Source organism: Mustela putorius, unplaced genomic scaffold (assembly GCF_011764305.1).
Source record: "Mustela putorius furo isolate JIRA1106 unplaced genomic scaffold, ASM1176430v1.1 tig00000585_pilon_pilon_pilon, whole genome shotgun sequence".
Taxonomy (NCBI): domain Eukaryota; kingdom Metazoa; phylum Chordata; class Mammalia; order Carnivora; family Mustelidae; genus Mustela; species Mustela putorius.
Genome location: NW_025421424.1, coordinates 695,770 through 722,108, shown reverse-complemented (window position 1 = coordinate 722,108; position 26,339 = coordinate 695,770). Strand labels below are relative to the sequence as shown.

The 26,339-nt window shown below is 38.8% G+C and overlaps 1 protein-coding gene across 2 annotated transcripts in view; it reads right to left on the bottom strand.

Moving 5' to 3' along the window:
• The window catches only part of RNF115 (ring finger protein 115), a 73,060-nt gene that overhangs the window by 5,106 nt on the left and 41,615 nt on the right, over positions 1–26,339 (bottom strand). For both annotated transcript variants that reach the window (XM_004779639.3, XM_004779640.3), the window contains exons 5-6: positions 2,163–2,234; positions 905–977 (exon numbers count right to left, since the gene is read on the bottom strand). In XM_004779639.3, coding sequence (XP_004779696.1) covers positions 905–977; positions 2,163–2,234 — 145 coding nt within the window. The remainder of the gene's footprint in view (positions 1–904; positions 978–2,162; positions 2,235–26,339) is intronic.

Here is a 26,339-nt window from a genome sequence, read left to right as displayed (position 1 = left end):
AGTGGCAGAGATTATCCCTGGAGAGGGAGCTCCTCCAACTGAGAATAAACAGTACATATGTAAGAAATGTTAGTTGCTCTTATTTCTGCAAGGCTCTGAGAGGCTTCGGTTTCCTCTTTCCTGCTTCCAGAACACTCATAATTCCTTTACAATTTCAGAGTGACAATAGTGTAAGTCTAAAGATAAAACTGTCATTGCAAGGTCCGCCTCTGGGCATAAAGCAACTTCAGAGGCAGCATAAGGATTGTGATGTCAGGAATAAAACTATAACTGAACAAAAAGTAATACTTAACTGCTCTAAAACTTTCATTCTGCTGGAAGAAAAAAAGGGTGGGAGTATGGAAAGTAGCATAAAGTAAGCCAAGAAATAGGTAAATTATTACTTATGAGAAGATTTGGATATAAATGACATGCTTTCTATCCTCAGCAATCCATAAGGGAAATGAAAACCCAATTAAATTAAAATAAACATAAATAAGTGGGAGCAATTATACATGGCATGGGAATACCTTTTTCTCTGCTTCCTTCCCCTACTTTGCTCCAACTAGCAGAAACCCCTGCTTCAACATGTGAGGAGACCCTCCTCTTTTGTGAAGCACTTGTTTATAAAAAACTCATAGGACTGAAAAAGAGGCCAAAAATACAAAATATTGTTTGTTATAGAAGTCTTTTCTTCCTATGGAGGTAAAGCCATCTTCCAAAAAGTCCCTAGCACCTAGAAGGTACATGGGTGCTAAACTAAACCCATAAGCCATTTATTCCTTCTGTAAAATGGAAACCCACAAGCTCAAAATACTAGGGAAAGCAGAGTGACTGCCATTTCAGAAAGTAGCAGAAGGAAAGCAGGAAGCCTGTGGAACCATGAGACACACTGAACAGACACCCTCAAAAGGTAGCTCCTCACCTGGGTTACAATGGCATCAAGCCCTGTCTGACCCCAGGCATAGTCCCCAGGGTTGGAGTGCAGCATCCCGCTCCTACACAGGAGATGAGACAGACAGCATTAGATGGAGTGACCAGTCTCTGCCTTACACCACAGAAAATACTGGCAGATCCTGCTCTCCCTCTGAGCTGGAAAGTCACTAGTTCTCTAAAATCAAGAGGCAAAGAATTTCTCAATATTTAAAGGTCAAACAGATTATCCGGAAGTAGTCTCTTATTCTCTTAAGTAAGGAATTTTTATTTAACCGAATAGAACATAAAATGTGAAGCTACCTAAAATACCACATGACACACCAAAGCAAAAAGTGTGACTCATTGCCTACTGGCTAAGAAAAGTTTGTCTTCTCTGTGCCCACTTACAGTAAACATAAATGGAGCTGCTTTTTAAAGAGAGTTTTCCCTTTGTGATTGGCCAAAATCTATAGCAGACTTCCTTCATTCAAAGAAGTTGCCCGTGGCCCTTGACAATGTGGAGCTTTCAAGTCGAGTAACAGCCACAGCAGTCTCTCTGAATCACAACTTAGAGCAATTACAAAAGGAACTTGGCAGCACCTCTTTCTGGAGCTGCCTGTGCACTACCCTGGATAACAGATGCCCAGACTCTTTGGCTGGAACACGTTAAAAGAAACGAGCAGCTGGAAAATAGGGTAACTGTGTGGAAGGACTGAGGTCCTCTGAGCAAAGGAGCCTTCTGGGGCAGAGACAGAAGGGGCACGTAATTGTCTAGACAAGAGGAAATTCCATCTTAACCCCTATCGTACTTAAGTGTCACTCTGATACTGAATTACAGCCTTTGTTTCTTCTGACAAACCTTCTTACTTTGAGAATAGAAAGTTAAGCAACATGTTCTTAATTACAGAAATTCTTAAGGAATAAAATCTTCCCATATGAGCTAGAAAAGAAACCTGCAAAGTCCAGATACCAGGCCTGGTGGGACTGTCTCATTCCCCTCTCAACACAACTCTCAGGCCAGAATATGAACCAAAACCGACACATCCAGTGCCTGGACATCCTGGGGGACCAGGATGGCCCTCAGGAGACTGAAAAATAAAAAAAAGTTCTGATTTAAGTTTGGGCTCAGCAAATAAAGGCAATCAGTATGCCAATCATATCTTTATATACTCACCTGTGCAGCTCTTGCTCTCTCTCACAATGGTATGGATACCTAAAACGCTGCTGCTACTCCAGCAAAGTAAGGCACAGGGCATTTAGTTACTTACCAGGAAAAAGGATGTGAGGATCCAGGAATTGCAGAATTTGCAAAGAATCCTGTAAAGATCTGTTGTATTATTCTGTTGAAGGAAAAAACAGTTAGGTGAGACAACAGACTAATGAAAGTATTCTACAGATATCAATGGCTGACCAATCATCGACTACTTCTCCAAATCACGATGGGTTTTCACTGACCATTATATAGCAGATAACACCAGAAATCAGTCTCCTAACTGGTAAAGTGGTAAAGGGCTATTCTGCTATTATGGCTCTTGATGAGCTCTATCATCTTACGTATTAATAGATTTTTTTGTGAATTAGGCTTGAAAGGGACTGATTACATGGTGTAGTTTTCAAATGATGTTCCTTGGATCCCTGACAGCGAGGCTGAAAGGGATGCTAAATCAGTGGGATCTGGGCCCATCCTGTAACAACAGTAGTTCCATTTTTAAATGTTTTTACACACTGGGTTTCTGTGTAAGCTATTATTCAAAAAGCCCTGTAAAAAATTTTTTTTGATAATAATCCCACTTTACCAACATTTATCAACATGCTATATCAGCCCTCAAAAGGTGTTTCAATTGCCTATAACACAAACAAACTCAAACATACACACACCTGAATCTTGTCATTCTGAACACTAAGGATGGCATACTTACCCAGTCCTTTATATTAGGGAGTTGATCTTTGTTACCCAAAGCAATAGTGGGCAAAAGACAGACAAGAAATCTTTCTCCTAAATCTCTTGTTTTGTGAACGATATGCACTTTTTTCGTCCAGCTTTACTGAGACATAACTGACATGTTACATAATTTTAACCCCCTCGTTCCCACTTTATTAGGCTCAATTGATATAACAATGACAGTAGCCAATATTAGACTCTCCCTATTCCTAAAGCTAACTAGACTATGTATTTTAAAATATGTCCACACCAAAAAAATGTACACAATTGTTTTATGATCCTCCTATGAGTGTAGGCTGGACTTAGTGACTTCTTGTTTTTTATTAAGGTAAAATTCACATGAACATTGTATTGGTTTCAGGTGTACAATATAATCATTTGATGTTCTTATATATTATAAATGACCACCAGAAGATGACTAGTTAACATGCATCACCAAACATAGTTACAAAATTTTTTTCTTGTGATTACAACTTTTAAGATCTACATTCTTAGCAACTTGTAAATATGTAATATATTAACTATAATACTTTAGTTACTTGTTACTATAATGAAGTATAATAATTTTATGGTTTCGATTTACATTTCCCTGATGATATAGTCACTATGCTATACATTACATCCCCACTACTTATTCTATACCTAGAAATTTGTACCTCTGGTCCCCTTCTATTTTGTTCACATCCTACCCCCTGCCTCTGGCAACCACCAATCTATTCTCTTTATCAATAAGCTTTTTTAAAAATTATGATTCCACATATAAGTGAGATCATAAGATACTTGTCCTTCTCCGTCTGATATATTTCACTTATCCCAACAGCCTCAAGGTCCATCCATGTTGTTGCAAATGGCAAGATTTCTTTCTTTCTTTTCTTTTGGCCAAGTAATACTCCAGTGTGTGTCTGTGTGTTGGTGTATATTTATACAAGTCACAATTTCTTTATCCATTATCCATCAATGGACACTTAGGTTGGCTCCATGTTCTGGCTATTATAAATAATACTGAAACGAACATATAAGGATACATTAAGGTTTTTGTCTTTAGATAAATACCCAGAAGTAGAATTGCTGGATCATATGGTAGCTCTATTTTTATTTCTTTAAGAACCTCCATACTAGGGGCGCCTGGGTGGCTCAGTGGGTTAGGCCTCTGCCTTCGGCTCAGGTCATGATTCCAGGGGCCTGGGATCGAGTCCCGCATGGGGCTCTCTGCTCAGCAGGGAGCCTGCTTCTCCTCATCTCTCTCTCTGTCTGTTTCTCTACCTATTTGTGATCTCTCTCTCTGTCAAATAAATAAATAAAATCTAAAAAAAAAAAAACCCTCCATACTAGGGGCGCCCGGGTGGCTCAGTGGGTTAAAGCTTCTGCCTTCAGCTCAGGTCATGATCTCAGGGTCCTGGGATTAAGTCCCGCATCGGGCTCTCTGTTCAGCAGGGAGCCTGCTTCCCTCTCTCTCTCTCTCTGCCTGCCTCTCCGTCTACTTGTGATTTCTCTTTGTCAAATAAATAAATAAAATCTTAAAAAAAAAAAAAAAAAAAGAACCTCCATACTATTTTCCATAGTGGGTGCACCAATTTAGATTTCCACCAATAGTTCATGAGGGTTTCCTTTTCTTCACATCCTCGCCAACACTTGTTTTTTCTTGTCTTTTTGATAACAGGCATTCTAACAGGTGGAAAGTGACATTTCATTATGGTTTTGATTTATATTTCCCTGCTTAGTGATCTTGAGCACATTTTCATGTATGTTTTGGCTATCTGTGTATCTTATTCAGAAAAACAACTATTCAGATATTCTGATCCCTTTTTTAATCAGACTGGTTTTCTTTTTTTGGTATTGCATTGTATGAGACCTTTATATATTTTGGCTATTAACCCCTTATCAGCTTTGCAAATTCTCCTATTCAATAGGCTGCCTTTTCATTCTGTTGACAATTTCCTTTGTTGTGCAGAAGCTCTTTAGCTTATTAGCTTGTCTATTTTTTTTTAAAGATTTTATTTAGTTATTTGACAGAGAGAGATCACAAGTAGGCAGAGAGGCAGGCAGAGAGAGAGAGAGGAAAGCAGGCTCTCTGCTGAGCAGAGAGCCCGATGCAGGGCTTGATCCCAGGACCCTGAGATCATGACCTGAGCCGAAGGCAGCAGCTTAACCCACTGAGCCACCCAGGCGCCCCTAGCTTGTCTATTTTTGCTTTTGTTGCCTTTACTTTTGAAGTTAGATTAAAAAAATCATTACCAAACAGATGTCAAAGAGGTAATCACTTATGTTCCCTTCCAAAAGGTTTGTGGTTTCAGGTCTTACATCCCATCTGAGTTAATTTTTATGTATGGTCTAAGATAGTGGCCCAGTTTTCCCAACATTTGTTGAAGAAACTACCCTTTCCCTGCTGTATATATTCTTGGCTTTTGAATTTATTTCTAAGCTCTCTAAACTGTTCCATTGATTTAGGTGTCTGTTTTAAGCCAATATCATACTGTGACTTACTTCTTAACAATAGAATATGGCAGGATAATCTGTGACTTCCAAGATTAGGTCATAAAGAGCACTGCTCTCTCTTGAATCACCTTTGGAAAAAGTGCTATGTCCAACAGTCTGGTAAAGGCCTATATGATATGGAACTGAAGCCTCCCCAATGGCCAGAACAAACTTGCCAGAGTATGAGTAATACTCAGTTGATCCTTCAGATGATTGCAGTAATAGTTAATGTCTTGATGAAAAGCTCGTAAGACACTGGGCCAGAACCACCCAGCTAAACTGCCCCCAAATTCTTAACCCAATGAACTTATGAGATAATTAATGCTTGTTAATTTCAACCACTAAGCTCTAGTGTAATCTGTTACACAGCAACAGGTAACTAATTCAGATTTTGATACCTGGAAATGTGTTCTGTTACAACAAAAACCTAAAACATGGGAATAGAGTTAGACCCCAACAGTGGGTAAAAGTTGGAAGGATTCTGAGATTATCAGAGAAAGTTTGAAGAGCCTTGAAGAAAGAGAAGTATGATATATCCTTTGAGAAATTTATGGATGGGAGCTTTAAGTGAGAAAAGTCTTGGAAACTGTAGGGAAAGGGATCCTTGTTATGTAGTAGCAAAAGTTGTCCATCATAACACCTAAGTAGAAGTTGTGGCTCATGAACTGGGTCTAGCTAACAAATTGTCCAGATGCTGAAGGTACCTCTTGGCTTCTTCTTGCTGCTTACATTAAAATGTAAGAAGAGAGGGATAAATTAAAGGAAAGAATAAAGTTTATTTTTTAAAAAATTTTAAAGTAATTTCTGCACCCAACACAGGGCTCAAACTCACAACCCCATGATTAAAGGTCACATACTCTTCCAACCGAGCCAGCCAGACACCTCTATGCAGAAGAATAATTAAACAAAAAGGGAGTCAAGATTAAATAATTCTGAAAATTCCCAGCCTCTCCAGATGGTAAATGATACTAAAATTAAGAAATGGCTTCCAGGGTCGCCTGGGCAGCTCAGTGGGTTAAAGCCTCTGCCTTCGGCTTAGGTCATGATCCCAGGGTCCTGGGATCGAGCCCCGCATCGGGCTCTCTGTTCAGCGGGGAGCCTGCTTCCTCCTCTCTCTCTGCCTGCCTCTCTGCCTACTTGTGCTCTCTGTCTGTCAAATAAATAAATAAAATCTTTAAAAAATAATAAAATAAAATTTATTAAAAAAATAAAAAGAAATGGCTTCCTATGGAATATCAAATTCAGGGCACTGCTGAAAGAAAATGGTTAACAAGGAAGCCTAGAATGTGGCTATAAAAATCCTTTGTTAAGACCTCTGAAAGATTTATATAGCCTTGAGAACTACTCAGTTAAACAACTGGGCTTCCAAGAAGCTTAAGTAGGTGTTCTATTAGTTCCCAAGGGCTGCCATAACAAATTCCCACAAACTATACAGTTCAAAAAGTTTTGGAAGGCAGAGTCTGAAACCAAGATGTTGTTAGGGTTACTTCCTTCTGGAGGCCCTGGGAGAAAATCTGTTCCATGGCCCTCTTCTAGTTTGTGGTGGTTCCCAGCAATCTTTGCTATTACTTGGCTTGCAGACACATTACTCTAATCTCTGCCTTGGTCTTCAGGTGACTTTCTTTCCTGTGTCTTCTGTGTCCAAATTTCTCTAAGAATACCAACAACTGCAGTTGGGTCCACTCTAACCCAATACAATCTCACCTTAACTTGATTATATCTATATCTATAAAGACCTTATGCCAAATAAAGTCGCAGTCACAGTTGTGTGGGGTTAGGACCTGATCATAGCTTTTTGGAGGGTAAAATTCTATCCACTGCAAGTACTGTCCCTCAGCAAACCCAGCAAAAGCCCAAGGGAGAAAGGAGATTATCTGGAAGAGATTTGTGGGTGTGGCTTTTGTTTATGGCAGGAATCTCAGTAACATTCACAGAAGACCCTAAGTTTTAAAAAGAAACGTTACCAGGTTACACTGAAAGGTACGAGGCAAAACAAAATGAAAAGAAGCTTCTTGGACCCTCAAAATTCTACTGGCAAGAAGCAGAGTAAGAAAACTATGCAACTGCAATTCTGGGCTACTTTTCATGGAAAAGAAAAAAGATAACTCACAGGGTGAAACCAAGTGCCTTGAAGGAGGAAACGAGCCATAGAGCAGCATTCCTGGGCAAAAGAAGAACTAAGTCCTAATCAAGAAACTTCCAACATTTATCCAGATAAAATCGGATTTGCTATGAGTCAGTGACTTCTTCGTGCCTCCCATTTTCTCACTTTTTAAATAGGAATCTCTGTATCTGTTTAGCACATGCCTGTCCCATCACTATATGCCGGGTGCATGAGGGGCAGAAAACTTATTTAATTTATAGGTGTTCACATCAAAAGAAGTTGTACTTGCAGAACTATAACCAAAGGAGCCTCATCCATACTGGACCAACCACCCAGATTTCAAGTTGATGCTATAAAGGGGCAAGGCTTTAGGTAGGTGCTGGGAGGATGGGAGTATATTTTGCACATGAGAGAACCGTAGTAATTTGTGGCCAGAAGGTGAAATGTGGTAGGTTTTAAAATAAATCTACAGATTCTTTAATACTCCTCCCTTCAAGAAGTGGAGTTTAATTCTTCCCCCCTTGGATGTGGGCTGGACCTAGTGATTCACTTCCTACAGATAAAATATGGCCAAAATGACAGTGTTTGGCTTCCAAGATCAGGATATAAAAGGCATTATGATTTCTTTCCTTTTCCTTTCTCTCTCAGATCACTTACTCTCGGGAAACCAGCTGTCATGTTATGGGGACACTAAAGAAGCCCTTTACAGAGGTTCACATGGTAAGGAATTAAGGCCTCCTGCCAACAGCCATGGGAGTGAGGTATCTTGAAAGTAGATCCTCCAGCCCCAGTTGAGTGTTCAAATGCCTGCAGCCACAGCTGACATTTTGATTATAACCTCATGGAAACCTTTACCAGAACCACATAGCTAAGCTGCTCACAAATTTTTGGCCCCCAGAAACTGTGAGAAAATCAATGTCTGTTGCTGGATGCACCTAAATTCCAGGGTAATCTGTTACACAGTAATAAATAATATACCCTCCTTGCTTGCTAATAACTAGAAGAGTAAATTATCACGTGCTTGAACTAATCAGTAAGTAGTGGCAGTACTTAACTGAGAAAGAGCCTAAATCCTGGTTCTGAAGCTGATCCTACAAAAATGCTTAGAGTTGCAAGGGACACCTCAGCTGAGGAGCTAGCTGCAGATTCCCCTCTCTTGGCTGTTTACTCCCTGGGAGTCAGATGCTGGTCCCACATCCCTGCAGAGTCTGCTCAGGGTGGACTCTAAGTGTAAGAGTTATTCTGAGAACATTATCTTCAGCTGATACATGCAGTACTTACAATGATCTTCTTATTGTTAAAAACATAAAATCTTGTTTTGTTAAAGTAATAGGTAGCTAAAATAAAGATGGGAAGGATGGCATGTGTATTTAACCCAAAGAAGAGAAAAATCAATCCACACAGTCTAGAGGGGAAGACATATGCTAAGACGATATATATATATAAGAATCTTCATCCAGTCTCTAGAGCTGTATTCTAGGTTTTCCTCTTTGTTCCTTGGTTGTCTTCTCTGCTTATTCCTCTTTATCTTCCAAACTTCTAATCAGTCAGGACCTACGGCTCAATTCTCTGAGCGTTTCTTCTTTCTATTTTGACTCTTGGCAATTTCACCCAGTTTTACATACAAGCCACATTTCGAAATCTTATCGCCACCCAAGACCTCTGCCTACTCAACCTGACCGCCTGAATGCGTAATAAGCACATCAAACTTACTGCGTCCCAAACTGAACTCTTGAATCTTCTCCCCCATATCTGTTCCTCCCAGGGTTCCCCATTTCAGCTGATCGTGACTCCATTTTTCAAGCTGCTCAGATAAAAAACCTTAGTACATCCTTAACTCTTTTTTAAAATTATCTGCAACTCTTAACACCTTATATCCAATCTGCTACCAAATACTATTATGCCCACTATCAACTATATGTAGAATTCAAACATTTCTCAGTACCCTCAACCAAGCCACTGGCATCTCTAGCTTCGATTAATGCAACAGCCTATTAAAATGGTCTCTCTGCTTCTGCCCTTGCCCCTGTACTCCTTGCAGCCCCCCATTCTATTCTCAAAATAGCAGTAAGAATGATCATTTTAAGACTGAAGTGAGACTATGTCATTTCTCTGCCCTAAACCTTCCATTGGGTTTCCACTGCAATCAGACCAAAACCCAAAAACCCTAGTCTACCATGCTCTGCATTATCTAATACTCTCTTCCCCATCACCACACCCAACCACCTTCTCTGTGACCTTATCTCCTACTATTCCCCCTCACTTACTCTGCTCTAACTGGCCTCTTCTTCTTTTTTTTTTTTTTTAAGATTTTATTTATTTATTTGACAGAGAGCAATCACAAGTAGGTAGAGAGGCAGGCAGAGGGGGCAGGGGGTGGTGGGAGAAGCAGGCTCCCTGCTGAACAGAGAGCCAGATGTGGGGCTCAATCCCAGAACCCTGGGATCATGATCTGAGCCAAAGGCAGAGGCTTAATCCACTGAGCCACTCAGGTGCCCCTGACTGGCCTCTTCTTGTCGGCACATTCCTAGCTCATTTCCTCACTACATTTATGTCTATTCAAATGTCTTCTCAGTAAGGCCTTAGCTGACTATACTTTTTGAAACTTCACTTCTCCCACACTCCCTACTCTGCCTTTTTTTCCCCATAGCCTTTACTACTGCTTAACAGCCTACTGATTTAACTTATTTTGCTTGTCTGACTTTCCCCTTATTAAGCTCCCCAAGGGCAATCAACTTTTGACTGTTTCATTCACTACTGTATAGTTAATACATGGAATAATACCTGGCAAAGTAATATACAAATGTTTGTTGAGTTAATTAAAAGACCCAAAGATAGGGCCCAGAAATACAGTGAAAGACCTATCTAATCTATTAAGATAAAAAAGGGGGATGAAGGGCTGCCTTGGGCTCAGGTCATGATCTCGGGGTCCTGGGATCGAGTCCCGCATCGGGCTCTCTGCTCAGCAGGGAGCCTGCTTCTCTCTCTCTCTCTCTGCCTGCCCCTCCATCTACTTGTGATTTCTCTCTGTCAAATAAGTAAATAAATAAAAATCTTTAAAAAAAAAGGGGGGGGGCGATGATAATGTAGGTACAGTATGATTTCCATTTCAATTATATAGATGTAGGTGTAATATTTAAAAAGTTCCACAAGATTATGCATCAGGGTATAACTGGGTAATGCTGCCTTTTTAATACAAAAAACAAACAAACGAAAAACCCCTAATATATTTAAATAACCAAAAAAGTCAATTCTCAAAATATAAACAGTGATCAGTGGTCAGAATACTATGGTCTCAGAATCTCCTTCAGGGGAACATACTTTTAAGGAAGCAAACCTTAGTAGTAACCTGCCCTACAAAGCGATTCAGAGACAGCCGATCAAAAAACCAGGCTAAAATGTAACAGTAAAAAACAAATGTTAAAGGAGTATAACAAACTAAAATAAAGACAGGTCTTAATGTAGTAAGTGCAAAGTAATGAGTAACCTCTATGAAGTCTGGAAAGTATGACTGTGTTAGTGTTGATCTAACAGAGACAAGGAAAAAGCACTGACAAATATAAATATTTCGCCATCCTAAAAAGAATTCTTTAGGGTAAAATATCAGTAATTCCTTAGACTTGTCCCAACCTGAATGAAATTTCTCCTAAAGACTGTGCAATCTCCTTTGTTTATTTTATACACACCAAGCAACCATGACTGCTTTTGATTTTTTTTTTTAAGATTTTATTTATTTATGTGACAGAGAGGTCACCAGTAGACTGAGAGGCAGGCAGGGAGAGAGAGAGATAGGGAGAAGCAGGCTCCCTGCTGAGCAGAGAGCCTGATGCAGGGCTCAATCCCAGGACCCTGAGATCATGACCTGAGCTGAAGGCAGAGGCTGAATCCACTGAGCTACCCAGGTGCCCCGCTTTTGATTTCTTGTTATCTGGGAAATTCAAAGACAGGATTATGCTAACAAGCAGAAATGAGTTTTTCAGTCACTGAAACAGAATACCCGCAGCTGCAAATTAATAAATTAGTCTTCTGGCACAGGTCAGATTCATTTAAGGTTAGATAGGATGAGCTAGTCTACTCAGGACCCAACTGCACCTGGATAAACATCATTTGAAAGCTGCAGATTAGAGGACATACTTTAGACACTCTCACAAGTATTTGCAAAATGAATTAACAATGTGAGACTTACCTATCCTTACATTTGCAAAGAGGTTTCACTCATGTCATTGAAAAAGAAAACAGATCTCACTTCAGAGTAACTCCTTAAACTGGTGTAAGGAACACATTAATAATCCCATGAAGGCTAATTAATCTCTGACATATGATTTTTTTAAATGACAAAGTACTCTGTCTACAGTGGAATCCGTGGACTGAACAGGAGGAGCCTGCAATGTAGCTGACGGAAACCACCAGTTGAAAACCTGATGAGCAGAATAAAACATTATACTCCTTCTCAAATCAACAGAACGAACTATCCCATTAGGAAGAAGCCAAGCTAAAATCTAACAAAAAAGAAATCTATAAAATATGCAATTGTAATGTACTTTCCAAACACTGGGTGAGGGAATGCCTGGGTGGCTCAGTTGGTTAAGGGTCTGACTTCAGCTCAGGTCATGATCCCAGGGTCCTGGGATAGAGTCCTGCACCAGGCTCCTTGCTCAGTGGGGAGTCTGCTTCTTCCTCTGCCTGCCACTTCTCCTGCTTGTGTTCTCACTCTCTCTCACAAATAAATAAATAAAATCTTAAAAAACAACAACAAAAAACCACTGGGTGACATACAATGACAACTAATGTAAAGGAGTAACAATCATGTAGAAGAAAAAGGGTAGACCTGCTAAGCAGGAGCAATAACATGACCAAAACAGGCATGTTGTGTTCCATTCACATGAAGGAAAGGAAAAAAGAAAGTGAACTAAAAGTACTACTTCCTATCATATTGGTATGTGTGCTTTGGAGCTTGTCTGGAGGTTCTAGAAGGGGATCGCAGCTACTTGTATATCCTTGACCAAAGAAGGGTCCTCCTCTATGGGGAGAAAGTCCTCCTCTTCGAGTGCACCAGCTTGGGAAGGGACGCACACGGAGCAATGAGGGAGGAAGGAGACACCAGCCTAGCCAGCCAGATCGGCTAAATCAACCCTGGCATCAATGGGGTGACAGATCGCAGAGAGATAGCCCTCTCATACGGGTATGTGTGCTTTGGAAGGAAAGTTTCTGAGAAAGTTAGAGAAATGCCTTTTTTTTTTTTTAATTGGGAAGTCTATATGATACTATTAGATTTGTTTAAAGTACTTTTTAAACAAACAAAAAAAAGAGTATTTTTTAAACATACATAATCCTACCAAATACAAATATCATCACTTGTATAATATCCTGGCTGCAATTTTTAACTGGTATTATAATCTCAGGCAGTTTACCTAACCACTCTGTGCCTCAGTTTCTACTGTAAAATGGAGATTCACAGTAACTTCCCCATAGGATTATGGAGAAGATTAAACAAATTACTATCCGTAATGCACTCAGACTAGGGCCTGGCACAAACTCCTAGCTATAATTACCACTAATGCATATATTCCATATACCTCTTAGGAACATAATTATCCATTCATTCAACACAAATATATTTAGTATCCACTATAAAACAGACACTATTCTAGAAGCTGGCAATAGAAATGAATACACCACCACCCTGGAGCATTAAACCCAGAAGTAACTTCAAAAGTTGTAACAGATCTGGTCCCTCAAAAGATGCCAGATGGAGACAGAATTATAGTTAATTTTTATCAAACCTTTAAGGAATAGATAATTCCTATGTTATTTAAACTATTCCTAAGCATAAAATAAAACAGCAAGATTTCCCAGTTCATTTTATCAAACTAACATAATCCTGATACCAAAATGTGATAAAGACAACACAAAAAAATTACGAGTCCCCTTATGAACAGATGCAAAAACAAACAAACAAAAAGATTAGGAATAAATCAACTCCAATAATGTATTAAAGAGATTAATGCTTCTTGACAAAGTAGTTTTTGTTCAGTGCTTGCAGTGTGGCTTCAATATTAGAAAATCTATTAGTTGGAGCGCCTGTGTGGCTCAGTTAGTTAAGCATCTGCCTTCAGCTCAGGTCATGATTCCAGAGGATATCTGGCGTTCCCTACCCAGTGGGGAGTCCTGCTTCTTCCTCCCCCTGTCGCATCTCCTGCTTGTGTTCTCTCTATGTCACATAAATAAAATCTTTTTTAAAAAAGTGACCTTAAAAAAAAAGAAAATTTGTTAGTTAATAAAATTCATTAACTGCTTAAAGGAGAAAACTATAAAATCATTCGGACAGGACTACAAAGGGCATATGATAAAATCACTACTCATTCCTAAGGGGCCTAGGTGGCTCAGTGTGTTGGGCCTCTGCCTTCAGTTCGGGTCATGATCTCAGGGGCCTGGGATTGAGGCCCGAGTTGGGCTCTCAGCTCAGTGGGGAGGCTGCTTCCCACCCTTTCTCTGCCTGCCTGTGACCTCTCTCTCTCAAATAAATAAAATCTTAAAAAAAAAAATCACTACTCATTCCTAATTAAAAGCCCCTAATAAATTAGGAATAAAGTAAACCTTTCTTAATCTGACAGTGTGTATCTGAGGAACCAGAGGTAAACATGCTTAACACAGAAACATGCATTCCCACTCAAATCAGAAAGAAGACAAAGATGCCTACTATTAAACAACTTTGTTGTGATAATACAGTCAATGTAACAGATAAAAAATAATGAGGCATAAACAGGGAAAAAAACACAATTATCTGTAGATGATACAACTGCTAAGCTAGGAAACTCGAGGGAGTAACGGGAAAACCTATTCGAGCTAATAAGAGAATTCAATTAAATAGCAAGGGGATGGGTGACAAAGAACTTTCCAGCAATAATCAGTTAAAAAGGCAAATTAAACTATAAAACTTTTTGCTGAATAACCTCACGAAGGAACCAAATAAATTGAGACATGAGCTGTGGACTTAGATGAGAAGTTCCAATATTATAAAAAGTGACAAATGCCCCGAAGTTAATAAATAAATCCGATGCATCAGCCTTGGTGATATAGTGGTGAGCATAGCTGCATTCCCATGCATATCCAATCCAAATCCCAATGGGATAAGAGAGAGGGCACAGACTAACAAATTTTATCTAAAATCCATGTGGAAGGGTAAAAAGCATCAGGGCATTTTTGAGGAAGGACAATAATGAACTGGACTTCACCAAAACTAAATCAGTTTATATATATAATTATTATTATATATATTTTTATATATTATCTATATAAATATTATTATTAATATAAATATATAATTGTATAAATAATATATATCATTTCTATATAACATAATATAATAATATAATATATTATAATTATTATATATTATTATATAAATAATATATATTATCTATAATATATATATAATATATATATATATTATATATATATAAAGATATATATTATATATAATATATATAATATATATCTTTATTTATATTCTATAGAATATAAATAAAGATATATATTATATATATTTATAGATATATAAATGTATATATAAAAAGATATATATTTCAGGTCAGATGGATGATTCAATGATTTACACTGCAAACAGCTAGATACTCATATGGGGGGGGGGTGAATCCTTAACTTAGAAAAATTCACAGGAGGGGCGCCTGGGTGGCTCAGTGGGTTAAGCCGCTGCCTTCGGCTCAGGTCATGATCTCAGGGTCCTGGGATCGAGTCCCGCATCGGGCTCTCTGCTCAGCAGGGAGCCTGCTTCCCTCTCTCTCTCTCGCTGCCTGCCTCTCCATCTACTTGTGATTTCTCTCTGTCAAATAAATAAATAAATAAATCTTTAAAAAAAAAAAAAAAAAAAAAAAAAAAAAAAAAAGAAAAATTCACAGGAATAATACCTGCACCCACTAAAAGTGTGGGCACAAAACCCAAGCTGAACCAGGTGCCCTTTCTGAGAGTCAAAAGAGGGATATACCCTCTGGGATGAATGCTCTAATGTTCTTGAAAACTTGGAGCTACCACCAGTCACCTTTCATTTTAAACAGAGAGAGCTATCCAATAATGATGCCAATACAAGAAAGCACAGAAGAGAGAGACAGAGAAAGGGAGACAGACAGCTTAAGATAACACAGTGACTGGGTGGCTCAGTGGGTTAAACCTCTGCCTTCAGCTCAGGTCATGATCTCAGGGTCCTGGGATGGAGCCCCGTGTCAGGCTCTCTGCTCAGCAGGGAGCCTGCTTCCCCCACCGCCCCCCTGCCTCTGCCTCCCTCTCTGCCTACCTGTGATCTCTCTCTCTGTCAAATAAATAAATAAAAATATTAAAAAAAAAAAAAGATAACACAGTGACTGATCACTGAGAACCATTCTAAGGACTTCTAAATGACACCAGGAATTCTCAATACTGCCCTTGATTTAGAAATCCAAGGAGACAGTTTTGCTAGTTACAATGAATGGGGAGGTACCATTTATATTTAGTAAATAGGGACCTCGCAAGTGCCAGTAACCTTCCAAGAAATAGGAGGATAGTCATGCCCAGCAGTGGTCTCCAACACGCACAACCTTTGAATGTCCTGTGTGAACATTCACTTGGAGGAAAACTCTATAATTTACTGAGCCCAAACTCAACTCCATTCTATGTATAAAGTATTTCCTACTTGGTTTTAAAATATACTGAATTTTCCAGGAATACAACTACTGTGAAAAATCAAGGAAAAATTACACATGCCCCCTCCCCCCAAAATTTTCCCAAGCATTCTTCACTATTTTAGAAAATCTTAACATTAGAGCAATGGTGCTTGTGGTAGATGAGAGAGAACTCAGTAATATAACACTCTCCTGTCAATGCATTTCAAAAGCACCATAGAGACCAAGACAATTTTATTAACCAGGTTAATCAGGATTTTTTTTCATTTGTTTCAAGAGAAGCCTATTGCAACAGGTTTATTCAATTCTCCTAAAAATACTGACATTCTTTTAAACTTTCCTTCTTTCAGAAGCAGCAGCTACAAAAATGAAGTACTCAATTAAAATTTTAAAAAGTGGGCTCTAGTCAACTTTCATTATTTTCCTGCATATGATCATGACAAAAGGTTAGGATATCCTTCTGCCATCCTACACATTGCAAGCAGAATACAATTTTAAAGTTTGTCCTTGCCGAACTCCAAAAAAACAAAAACTCGTAAAGACAAAAAAACCACACCTCTTGACAGTAAACCTGCGGAATGCCCCATCACCCCCAAAAAAGCTGTAGATTTCAGCTCATGCACCAACAAATGCACAGGGCTAGTTTCTGTACCCCTCTTTTTTAAAGAGTTTTACAATTATACCACACAGCATTTTAAACACTAACATATTACTTCCTAAAGATGATAAGCAAAGATAAAAGTCTATCTTATTAGAAACAAGAAAGACCATCACTTATAGTCTTCAGACATTACTGCACTTCACCTTTTATAACATGCAATACATTCATGAAACAACCTTCAGACAACTAGTTTTAACAAAGAAGACTTTCACTGGGTATTTACCCCTAAGATACTGATGTAGTGAAAAGGGTCACCTGTACCCCAATGTTCATAGCAGCAATGGCCACAGCTGCCAAAGTGTGGAAAGAACCAAGATGCCCTTCAACGAAAGAATGGATAAAGAAAATATGGTCCATATATACAATGGGAGTATTATGCCTCCCTCAGAAAGGATGAACACCCAACATGGATGGGACCGGAGGAGATTATGCTGTGTGAAATAAGTCAAGCAGAGAGAGTCAATTATCATATGGTTTTGCTTATTTGTGGAGCATAAGGAGTAACACAGAGGACATGGGGAGATGGAGAGGAGAAGTGAGTTGGGGGAAATTGCGGGGGGAGAAGAACCATGAGAGACTGTGGACTCTGAGAAACAAACTGAGAATTTTGGAGGGGAGGGGGTGGGGGGTTGGGTGAGACTGGTGGTGGGTATTAAGGAAAGCACAGATTACATGGAGCACTGGGTGTGGTGCATAAACAATGAATGCTGGAACACTGAAAAGAAATAAAATGGAAAAAAGTTAAATAAAGCACTTGTTTTGGAGATGGAAAAAAAATAACAAAGTAGTAGTGGTATATACAATTTGTCTACTTTTGTTTGTTTTTGGTATATATATAGCTTCTATGACCCACACTAACACACACACACATACACACACATATATGTGCATGTGTATATATATAATTCTGGGGAAAATAAATATCGAAAAACATTTGAATCTCAAAAATAAAAAAAGACTTTTAAAAATCTGTTATTTGTATGTATTGTGAAATGATCACAATAAATCCAGTTCACATCCATCACCATGTTAAAAACTTCTAAGATCTAATTGCTAAGGTCTCTTAGTAATTTCTAAATATGCAATACAGTATTAACTATAGACACTCTACTATACATTATATCCCCAACTTCTTTATTTTATAGCTGGAAATTTGTATCTTTTGACCCCTACCCCCTTTTCACCCATTTTGCTCACCTCTCACACCCCACTTCACAAATCTGTTCCCCTGGCAACCATAAATCTGTTCTCTGCATCTACAAGCTTGGTTTGGGGATTTGGATTTTTTTTTTAAGATTCCACATGTAAGTGAGATCATATATTTGTGTTTTTCTGTTTGACTTACTTCATTTACCATAATGTCCTCAAGGTCCATCCACACTGTTACAAATGGCAAGATTTTATTCTTTTTTTAGGGCTGAATAATATTCTATTATGTATCTATACCATGTTTTCTTTATCCATTCATCTATAGATAGACACTCAGGTGGTTACATCTTAGCTATTAAAAATAATGCTGCAATAAACAGGTGGGGATGTACATATATCTTTCCAAATTAAGTCTTTTCATTTTTATCGGATTAATATTCAGAAATGGACCTGCTGGATCATATTCGATCTTTCTTGAGGAATCTCCATACTGTCTTCCATACTGGCTGCACCAAATTACATTCCCACCAACAGTACACAAGGGTTCCTTCCCTTTTCTCTACATCCTTAACAATATTAGTTATTTTCTGTCTTTTTGATAACAGCCATTCTAACAGATGTGAGGTGACATCTCTCTGTGATTGTGATTTGTCACAAACTTAGGATGGTGAGACTGAGCCCCACGTTGGGCTCAACACTTAGCACAGAAGTCTGCTTGGGTTTCTCTCTCCCTTTCCCTTCTACCCTCCAAACCCCCGTCTCCTCTCCCAAATAAATAAATAAATAAATAAATTTTTAAAACTTTAAATTATAATAATAATTATAGAATGAGAAAAAAACCAACAAGAGTTAAAAGACTTTCTCCCTCTACCCTTCACACCACTTTCATAATCTCTCATTCTCTCTCTAAATAAATTTTTTAAAAGTTAAGGGCTCCTGGGTGGCTCAGTTGGCTAAGCGACTGCCTTCAACACAGGTCAAGATCCTGGAGTCCTGGGATCGAGTCCTGCATCGGGCTCCCTGCTCAGCAGGGAGTCTGCTTCTCTCTCTGACCCTCCCCTTCTTATGCTCTCTTTCTCATTCTCTCTCTCAAATAAATGAATAAAATCTTAAAAAAAAAAAAGTTAAATGACTAAAATATACAAAATGCTGATTTGGAGCCCAAAATCACTAAGTTCATGACACTCACCCCCTGCAAAAAAGGTGTGGGGGGGAAGGGAGGGAGATGCCCATGGTTAACCTATCTTACAAGATCAAAATCTTCAGAAGACTGCTAAAACATTATTTATGTAAAATAAATATTAACCCTATGCTACAATTAATTTGAAGTAACGTGTTATTTTTTTCTATTAGCTAAAGTAGCTAATAAAATATCTCATTAGCAGACATTGGCTGACTGACTCCAAATCCATTCTGAACACCCTTCTCCTTTGCCACCTCCAACTACAAAGGATTCAAAAGCTAAATCCATGCTCGCCCAGCTTTCTTTATAGCTGGGGATGGGGAAAATGTGACATAGTGCCAAGTGAGTGGAATTTTCTTGGCAAGGACTATAGAGTTGGGAGTGGGGCAATGGAAAAGATTTTCCTTTTCTGAAAAAAAAAAGGGGGGGGGACAAATAAGCTGACGCTATCCTTTTTCCCTTTCTTCTTTCCTGAAGCTCTAAGGCAGTAAGCATGAGAGAAAGACCAAGAGAACCACAAAGATTCAACCCTAACATGGTTAAGATAAAGAAATATCCTACTGCCACCCAGCTATAGACATCTCCCTAGATGTAAGGAAAAAAACCTCTTGTTAAGTTATCATTAAGTCAGGTTATATGTTACTCAGGTAATATGATTATCAAAAAGAACACATGAGAAAAGGAAGCTTATATCCTTCTCCCACTCTGCTATTAGTTAAAGGGACAATGTAGTAACGGAGCAGACCACAATTTCCAATGGAATAAAGTGGCAAAGCAATCAAGGAGGACTGAATCAAGCTAATGTGTTCACACTGATTATTTTATTAATCTGGCAAGGAATTTCTGAGCAAAAGATATTAAAATTTGACCCCCGCCTTCTTTAGCTATTCATGGCCGAGCTCCAGGGCTCTGTAAAAAGATTGTATATAGCCCAGTACCTGAAAAATTCTAAGCATTTGATTAAGTGCTAGTTACCTTCTCTTCTCAGATTGTGGACAAAATACAAGGCTGCCAAAGGACATACATACTGTGTTTTTTAAGCATTCATACAGTACAAAGAACAAATTAGAATAATTCTCCTCATTCCTATGTAGCAACTAAAAAATTCTTCTTGGAAGAATTTTATTTCCTTTATAGGAACCCCCAGCAGAAATTGTGTTCATCTCGTAGGCCAGAAATTACCAGCTAATAATCAGAGAAACACAAGCTGATCACTTTACTCTGACACCTCAACTCTCTTATTAATTTAAGGGCTGTGAATGAGGGTTACTGCCTAAAATGCTTAGATAAATTACTCTGGTCAAATTGGGATTATGAGCATCAAAATGAATAATGATTAAAATAAAATCTATGAGTCCACACTAAAATAAGTAAGTAGATTGATAAGATAGGGCAAGGAGAAGAAAAAAGCTCATTTACAAAAGATTGATATTTGTAGAAGGAATCACAGAAATAGAAAAATCATTATTTTATAGCCATTATGGTAATAATTCAGGCAAGAATCATCAATAGATGTTAGTATCATTAGGTAAAAAAACTATTTAGGGAACCAGATATCCATTTAATATCCAAGTATCGCCACAGATTATTTATTAATTACAGAGAAGAAAGTGTACCCTTATAAGAAAAATTTGGCAGACAAGGCCTTAAACAAATGGTCAGACTTAACATTACCCACAAGCTGACATGTGCCCCCTCTGTTGTGATACACGGAGAAGGATACATCACTTATCTAATACTCTTGCCCAGATATTTAATCTGAATGAAGAAACAATCAGACAAATTCAAATTAGTGGACAGCTTTAAAAAACAAAAACAAAAACAAAATTAGACTTGACTTAAAACTAAGGAAGGTCATGTGTTTTCCCTGATAGCATGAACTAAATGCCCAGCCACCAGCTAGCCCTACCACCAGACATGTACACAAATAAGCCTAAAGATGATTTCAGCCCTCAGGCTTTATGTGTTGTAGCTGGGTCCCAGACATCACACAGCACAGAGAAACTACCTCCTACCCTATCTGAATTCCTGACTCGAAGAACTGTGAGCAATAATCCATGATTTTACTTTTTTTTAAAGATTTTATTTCTTTATTTGTCAGAGAGAGGGAGAGCACAAGTTGGGGGGAGAGGCAGGAGAGGGAGAAGTAGGTTCCCTGATGAGCAGGGAGCCTAATGTGGTACTCGATCCCAGGACGCTTAACCAACCGAGCCACCCAGGCACCCCGATTATTACTCTTTCAAGTAACCAAGTTTTAGGATAACTTGTTATGTGACAACAGATAACTAATATATACTCTAATAAGCCAGAATTTCAATATTCCTCAGCAGTACCTACCTCACAGTATTTTGGGGAACATTAAATGGGCTAATGGATGTCAAGCTTGACATAGTACAATAGTACTATGTAGTACTATTACTATGTAATGCTATGTAGTACATAGTATTGATAACTTCAACTGGTATAGTCAGAACTATGGTAGGAGGGACATCTGGATTGCTCAGTTGGTTGAGCATCTGGCCTTCAGCTAGGGTCATGATCCCAGGGTCCTGGGATCGAGTCCCACACTGGGTTCCTTGTTCAGCAGAGCCTGCTTCTCCCTCTGCCTGCTGCTCCCTCCGCTTGTGCTCTCTCTCAAATAAAATCTTTAAAAATAATAATAACAAAAATGAAAAATAAAATAAAAATAAAAAGAACTAGGGCAGGGGAGTACATGAGGTGCTTTGGGAGAGCACAAAGAAGGGCTTCTGATCTAATCCTCAGGTAACAAGAGGCTTCCTAAATTCACCAAAGGATTAATTGGGTTAAGAAAGTAGTAGAGAGGGCGCCTGGGTGGCTCAGTGGGTTAAGCCGCTGCCTTCGGCTCAGGTCATGATCTCAGGGTCCTGGGATCGAGTCCCGCATCGGGCTCTCTGCTCAGCAGGGAGCCTGCTTCCTCCTCTCTCTCTCTCTCTGCCTGCGTCTCTGCCTACTTGCAACCTCTCTCTGTCAAATAAATAAATAAAATCTTAAAAAAAAAAAAAAGAAAGTAGTAGAGATATTTCTGCCAAAGGAAACAGATTAAGTAAAGGTAAACAAGCTAGAAATACCATGGTGTATGTAGAGAATGGTAAGTTTTGTATTGGTGAAAGAAAAGAAAAGCAGAAGTGACAGGAAACAAGGCTGAAGAGTTCAGAAACATAGAGGACCTTATATATGAAGTTATGGACCCTATGACAATGGATTTTATACAGAGAAGTGACAGAGATTTGAAAATTTAGGTAGATAATCCTGCAAGGGTAATAAGGGATCAAATTTAAGAATGGTGGGGCGCCCAGGTGGCTCAGTTAGTTGTTAAGCATCTACCTTCAGCTCAGGTCATAGATCCCAGGGTCCTGGGATCAAGCCCCATATTGGGCTCCCTTCTTGGCAGGAAGCCTGCTTCTTCCTCTCCCACTCCCCCTGTGTGTGTTCCCTCTCTTGCTGTGTCTCCCTCTGTCAAATAAATAAAATCCTTTTAAAAAAAAATTAAGAATGGTAATGGTTTGAAGGAGATATGGACGTGAACTAAAAGGGAAATGGTTGGACAAAATAGGAGATGAGAAACAGGAAAGAAAAATCAGGAAGAATAAGTAACTGGATGCATATATAGCAGAAAGTTGAGCAGGACAAAGAAAAGAGTCTATGTTAAGACCTCAGTTTCTAAACTGCGTAGAGAGTGGTAGCCCCAATCAAATTCAAATAAAGAAAAAGGATTCAGTTTGGAAGAAATGAGTTTAGCTTCCATCTTGGTGAGTTTAGAGTATCTGTGGAACATCCAAACAGAAGTGTCTAACAAGGGGATATATATTCAAGTCTCAAATTAAGGGGAAAGGTCAAAACAGAAATATAGATCTGGGAGTCTTTAGTATATAGGTAATTATTAGAATTGTGAGATAATCTAAGAATGGCCAGAGAGAACTTATGAAGTAGTGGTTCTCAACCAAGGACAATTTTGCTCCCTAGGGGACATTTGGCAAGGTCTGAAGACAGTTCTGATCGTCATAACTAGGAGGATAAGGGGGGTTACTACAGGTAGTAGACAGAAGCCAGGGATGCTGCTAAACAATGTAACATTATAGGAGAGCCCCCCACATGATCAAGAATTACCCAGCCCAACAAAGTCACTAAGCTCCAAAGTTAAGAACCCTGTTGCAGACTAAGGAAAAGCAGAATGAAGAAAACACCTTGGGAAACCAGTATTTAGGAAGTATCCACTAGAAGGAAAAGTGAGAGAAGAGGTAAATCAAGAAAATTCACTGTCATGGAAGTCAGAAAAGTAGAGAATTTCACAAGGGGGGAAAATATCGAATTCAGTACATTAGACCCATACAATAAAGATTTTGAAGTACCTACTGGGTCTTCACCCCTGCAACACAGGGATTTTAATGAAGGAGGACCAGATTACAGTGGTACAGGAATAATGAGAGATAAGGAAGTACACAAAGTAAAAGCAGACTCCTCTCAGGAAATTTTATTGGAAAAGGAAGGAAATAAGATTGGGCAGTAACTAAAGCAATGGTTCTCAACTCGCTACAATCAGAATAACTGCAGAAGCTTTTTAAAATTATCAATGTTTAGATCTCACCCAGAATATCTGAAATGGAATCCTTGGTGAAAGGGACCAGGTATCAGGATTTTAAAAAATATCCTGAGGGGCGCCTGGGTGGCTCAGTGGGTTAAGCCACTGCCTTCGGCTCAGGTCATGATCTCAGGGTCCTGGGATCGAGTCCCACATCGGGCTCTCTGCTCAGCAGGGGGCCTGCTTCCCTTCCTCTCTCTCTGTGATCTCTTCCCTTCCTCTCTCCTACTGTGATCTCTCTCTGTCAAATAAATAAATAAATAAATCTTAAAAAAAAAAAAAAATCCTGAGACACTAATGTACAGCCAGAGTTGAAAATCAAGCTGCTAAAGTGTGGGAGGTGGGGGGAGCAGCAAAGAGGTGAAAGGAAGCAAGGAGATGAAAATGAATGAAACTAAATCTCAGAAGAAACAGGAAAAGAATGAGTCAGAAACATGAACTGATGGAGTTATTTTGAAAACAAAGGAAGGATACCTCATCTCAGGAGACTGGAAGGAGAAATAAATATTAATGTAGAAAAATCTGACCCAGGGTTTTTGGTAGTTCATATCTGAGGCTCCAATTTTCTAAAATGAAGAATACAAGTCAGCTGCTGAGAATCAGCTACCAGACAGGAAATCTGGAGTCAAATTTGGCAGAAGTTCAAAATATTTCCTGAGGGGAATGCAAATTAAAAGACTAATCAAAAGCATTGACAGTCTAATGGAGATTAAACAGACTTTGCCAGCTGTAGGGGCACCAATGGGAATATTAATGATTTTCCTCCAGCAATATTCAGCCATCCCTTAGGGGAGGAGCAAAGAAAACGCAGACCACAGCACTGATCCAAAATTGGCAGTTTAGTGGGTCGGAGAAAATAAGTGCACAAGAGTTTTAAACTATAGATGAACTGTAGCTGAGGAGTTCAACAATGGGGTCCATACCACATAGAGAAAGGAAAGTAATCTACATGCAGTTTAATTGGCACAGATTTGCATCTCAGCACCATATATCATTACAATGGTCTGCAATTTTTTGGCTTTTGTCCTAGACAATCCCATTAAATCAGATTCCTTATATCCTATCATTGTCCTAAGAGGAAATGTCTACAACTAACCCCGAAATTCATACAGTATAATATGAACTAATGGACAAATAGATGGATAGATATGTGATAAAGCAAGTATAGTAACCTATTAATAGTAAAATGTGGAAGGTGTATGTATGTGAGGGAATGTAGGTTCTAGAACAGCACTGTCCAACAGGACTTTCTGAGATAATGGAAATGTTCTATAATCTGTGCTGTAAAATATGGTAACTACTAGCAATCTCTGGCTACTGAACCCTGGAAATGTGGCTACTATGACTAAAGAATTCTGAGTTTTATTAACTTTTAATTAATTTAAATCCTTATAACCTCGTGTGGCTAGTGGCTGCCATGCAGCACTGGATTCATATATCCCAGGATTCAAGTAAATCCTGGGTCTACCACTGATCCAGGTTATTTTATTTCTCTGAGTCTTAGTTTATTTTAATTTAAAGTAAGAATAGTGGGATGCCTGGGTGGCTCAGTTGGTTAAGCCTCTGCCTTCAGCTCAGGTCATGATCCTAGCATCCGGGGATGGAGTCCCGCATCAGGCTCCTTGCTCAGCAGGGAGCCTGCTTCTCTCGATGCCTCTGCCTGCCACTCTGCCTAGCTTGTGCATACTCTCTCTCTCTCTTTCTCTGACAAATAAATAAATAAATAAATAAAATCTTAAAAAAAAAAAAAAAAAAAAAGAATAGCAATAGCAGGGTGGTAGCTCAGCTGGTTAAGCCACTGCCTTCATATAATGTTACAGGAGTTTGGGATTGAGTCCTGCACTGGACTCCCAGCTCTTTGGGGAGTCTGCTTCTCCCTCTGACCTTCTCCCCTTTCATGCTCTCTCACTGTCTCTCAAATAAATAAATAAAATCTTAAAAAAAAAAAAGAATAGCAATAGCACCTACTAATTCATATAGATTAAATAAGCAGATAAAGCATGAAGTTCAATCCCATGCATATGGCAAATATTTTTAAAAATTAATGTTTATTACTCCTACAAAATGGGCTCTATGAGATCAAGGGCCAGCATCTGTTTTGCTCACCACTGTATCTCAATGTCTAACAGAAGTGTTCCAGCATAAAAGACAGTCAATAAACATTTGTTGCATGAATGTTTTTATCATCACAAGACTATATCTATTTCTTGTTTTTTAAAAGATTTATTTATTTATTTATTTGACAGACAGAAATCACGAGGTGGCAGAGAGGTAGGCAGAGAGAGAGGAGGAAGCAGGCTCCCCACTGAGCAGAGAGCCCGATGCAGGGCTCGATCCCAGGGTCCTGGGATCATGACCTGAGCCGAAGGCAGAGGCTTTAACCCACTGAGCCACCCAGGAGCCCCTAGGCTATATCTATTTCTATGAAATTTCATATTAAGTCCATTGTTTCAATCTACTGAGGTCTTTTTAAATCCTAACGTCACCCAATATATTGGATATTCCCTTTCAGTATCTTCCGATAAATAAATGTATCACCTATATATTAATCTAAGACATTAATAAAATTAACCAGAGACCTATATCATTAGTTTTAGCATCATTTGTTAATTGGTAGCAGCTGAAAAGAGACATTCTATTTAACTTCACCTTCATT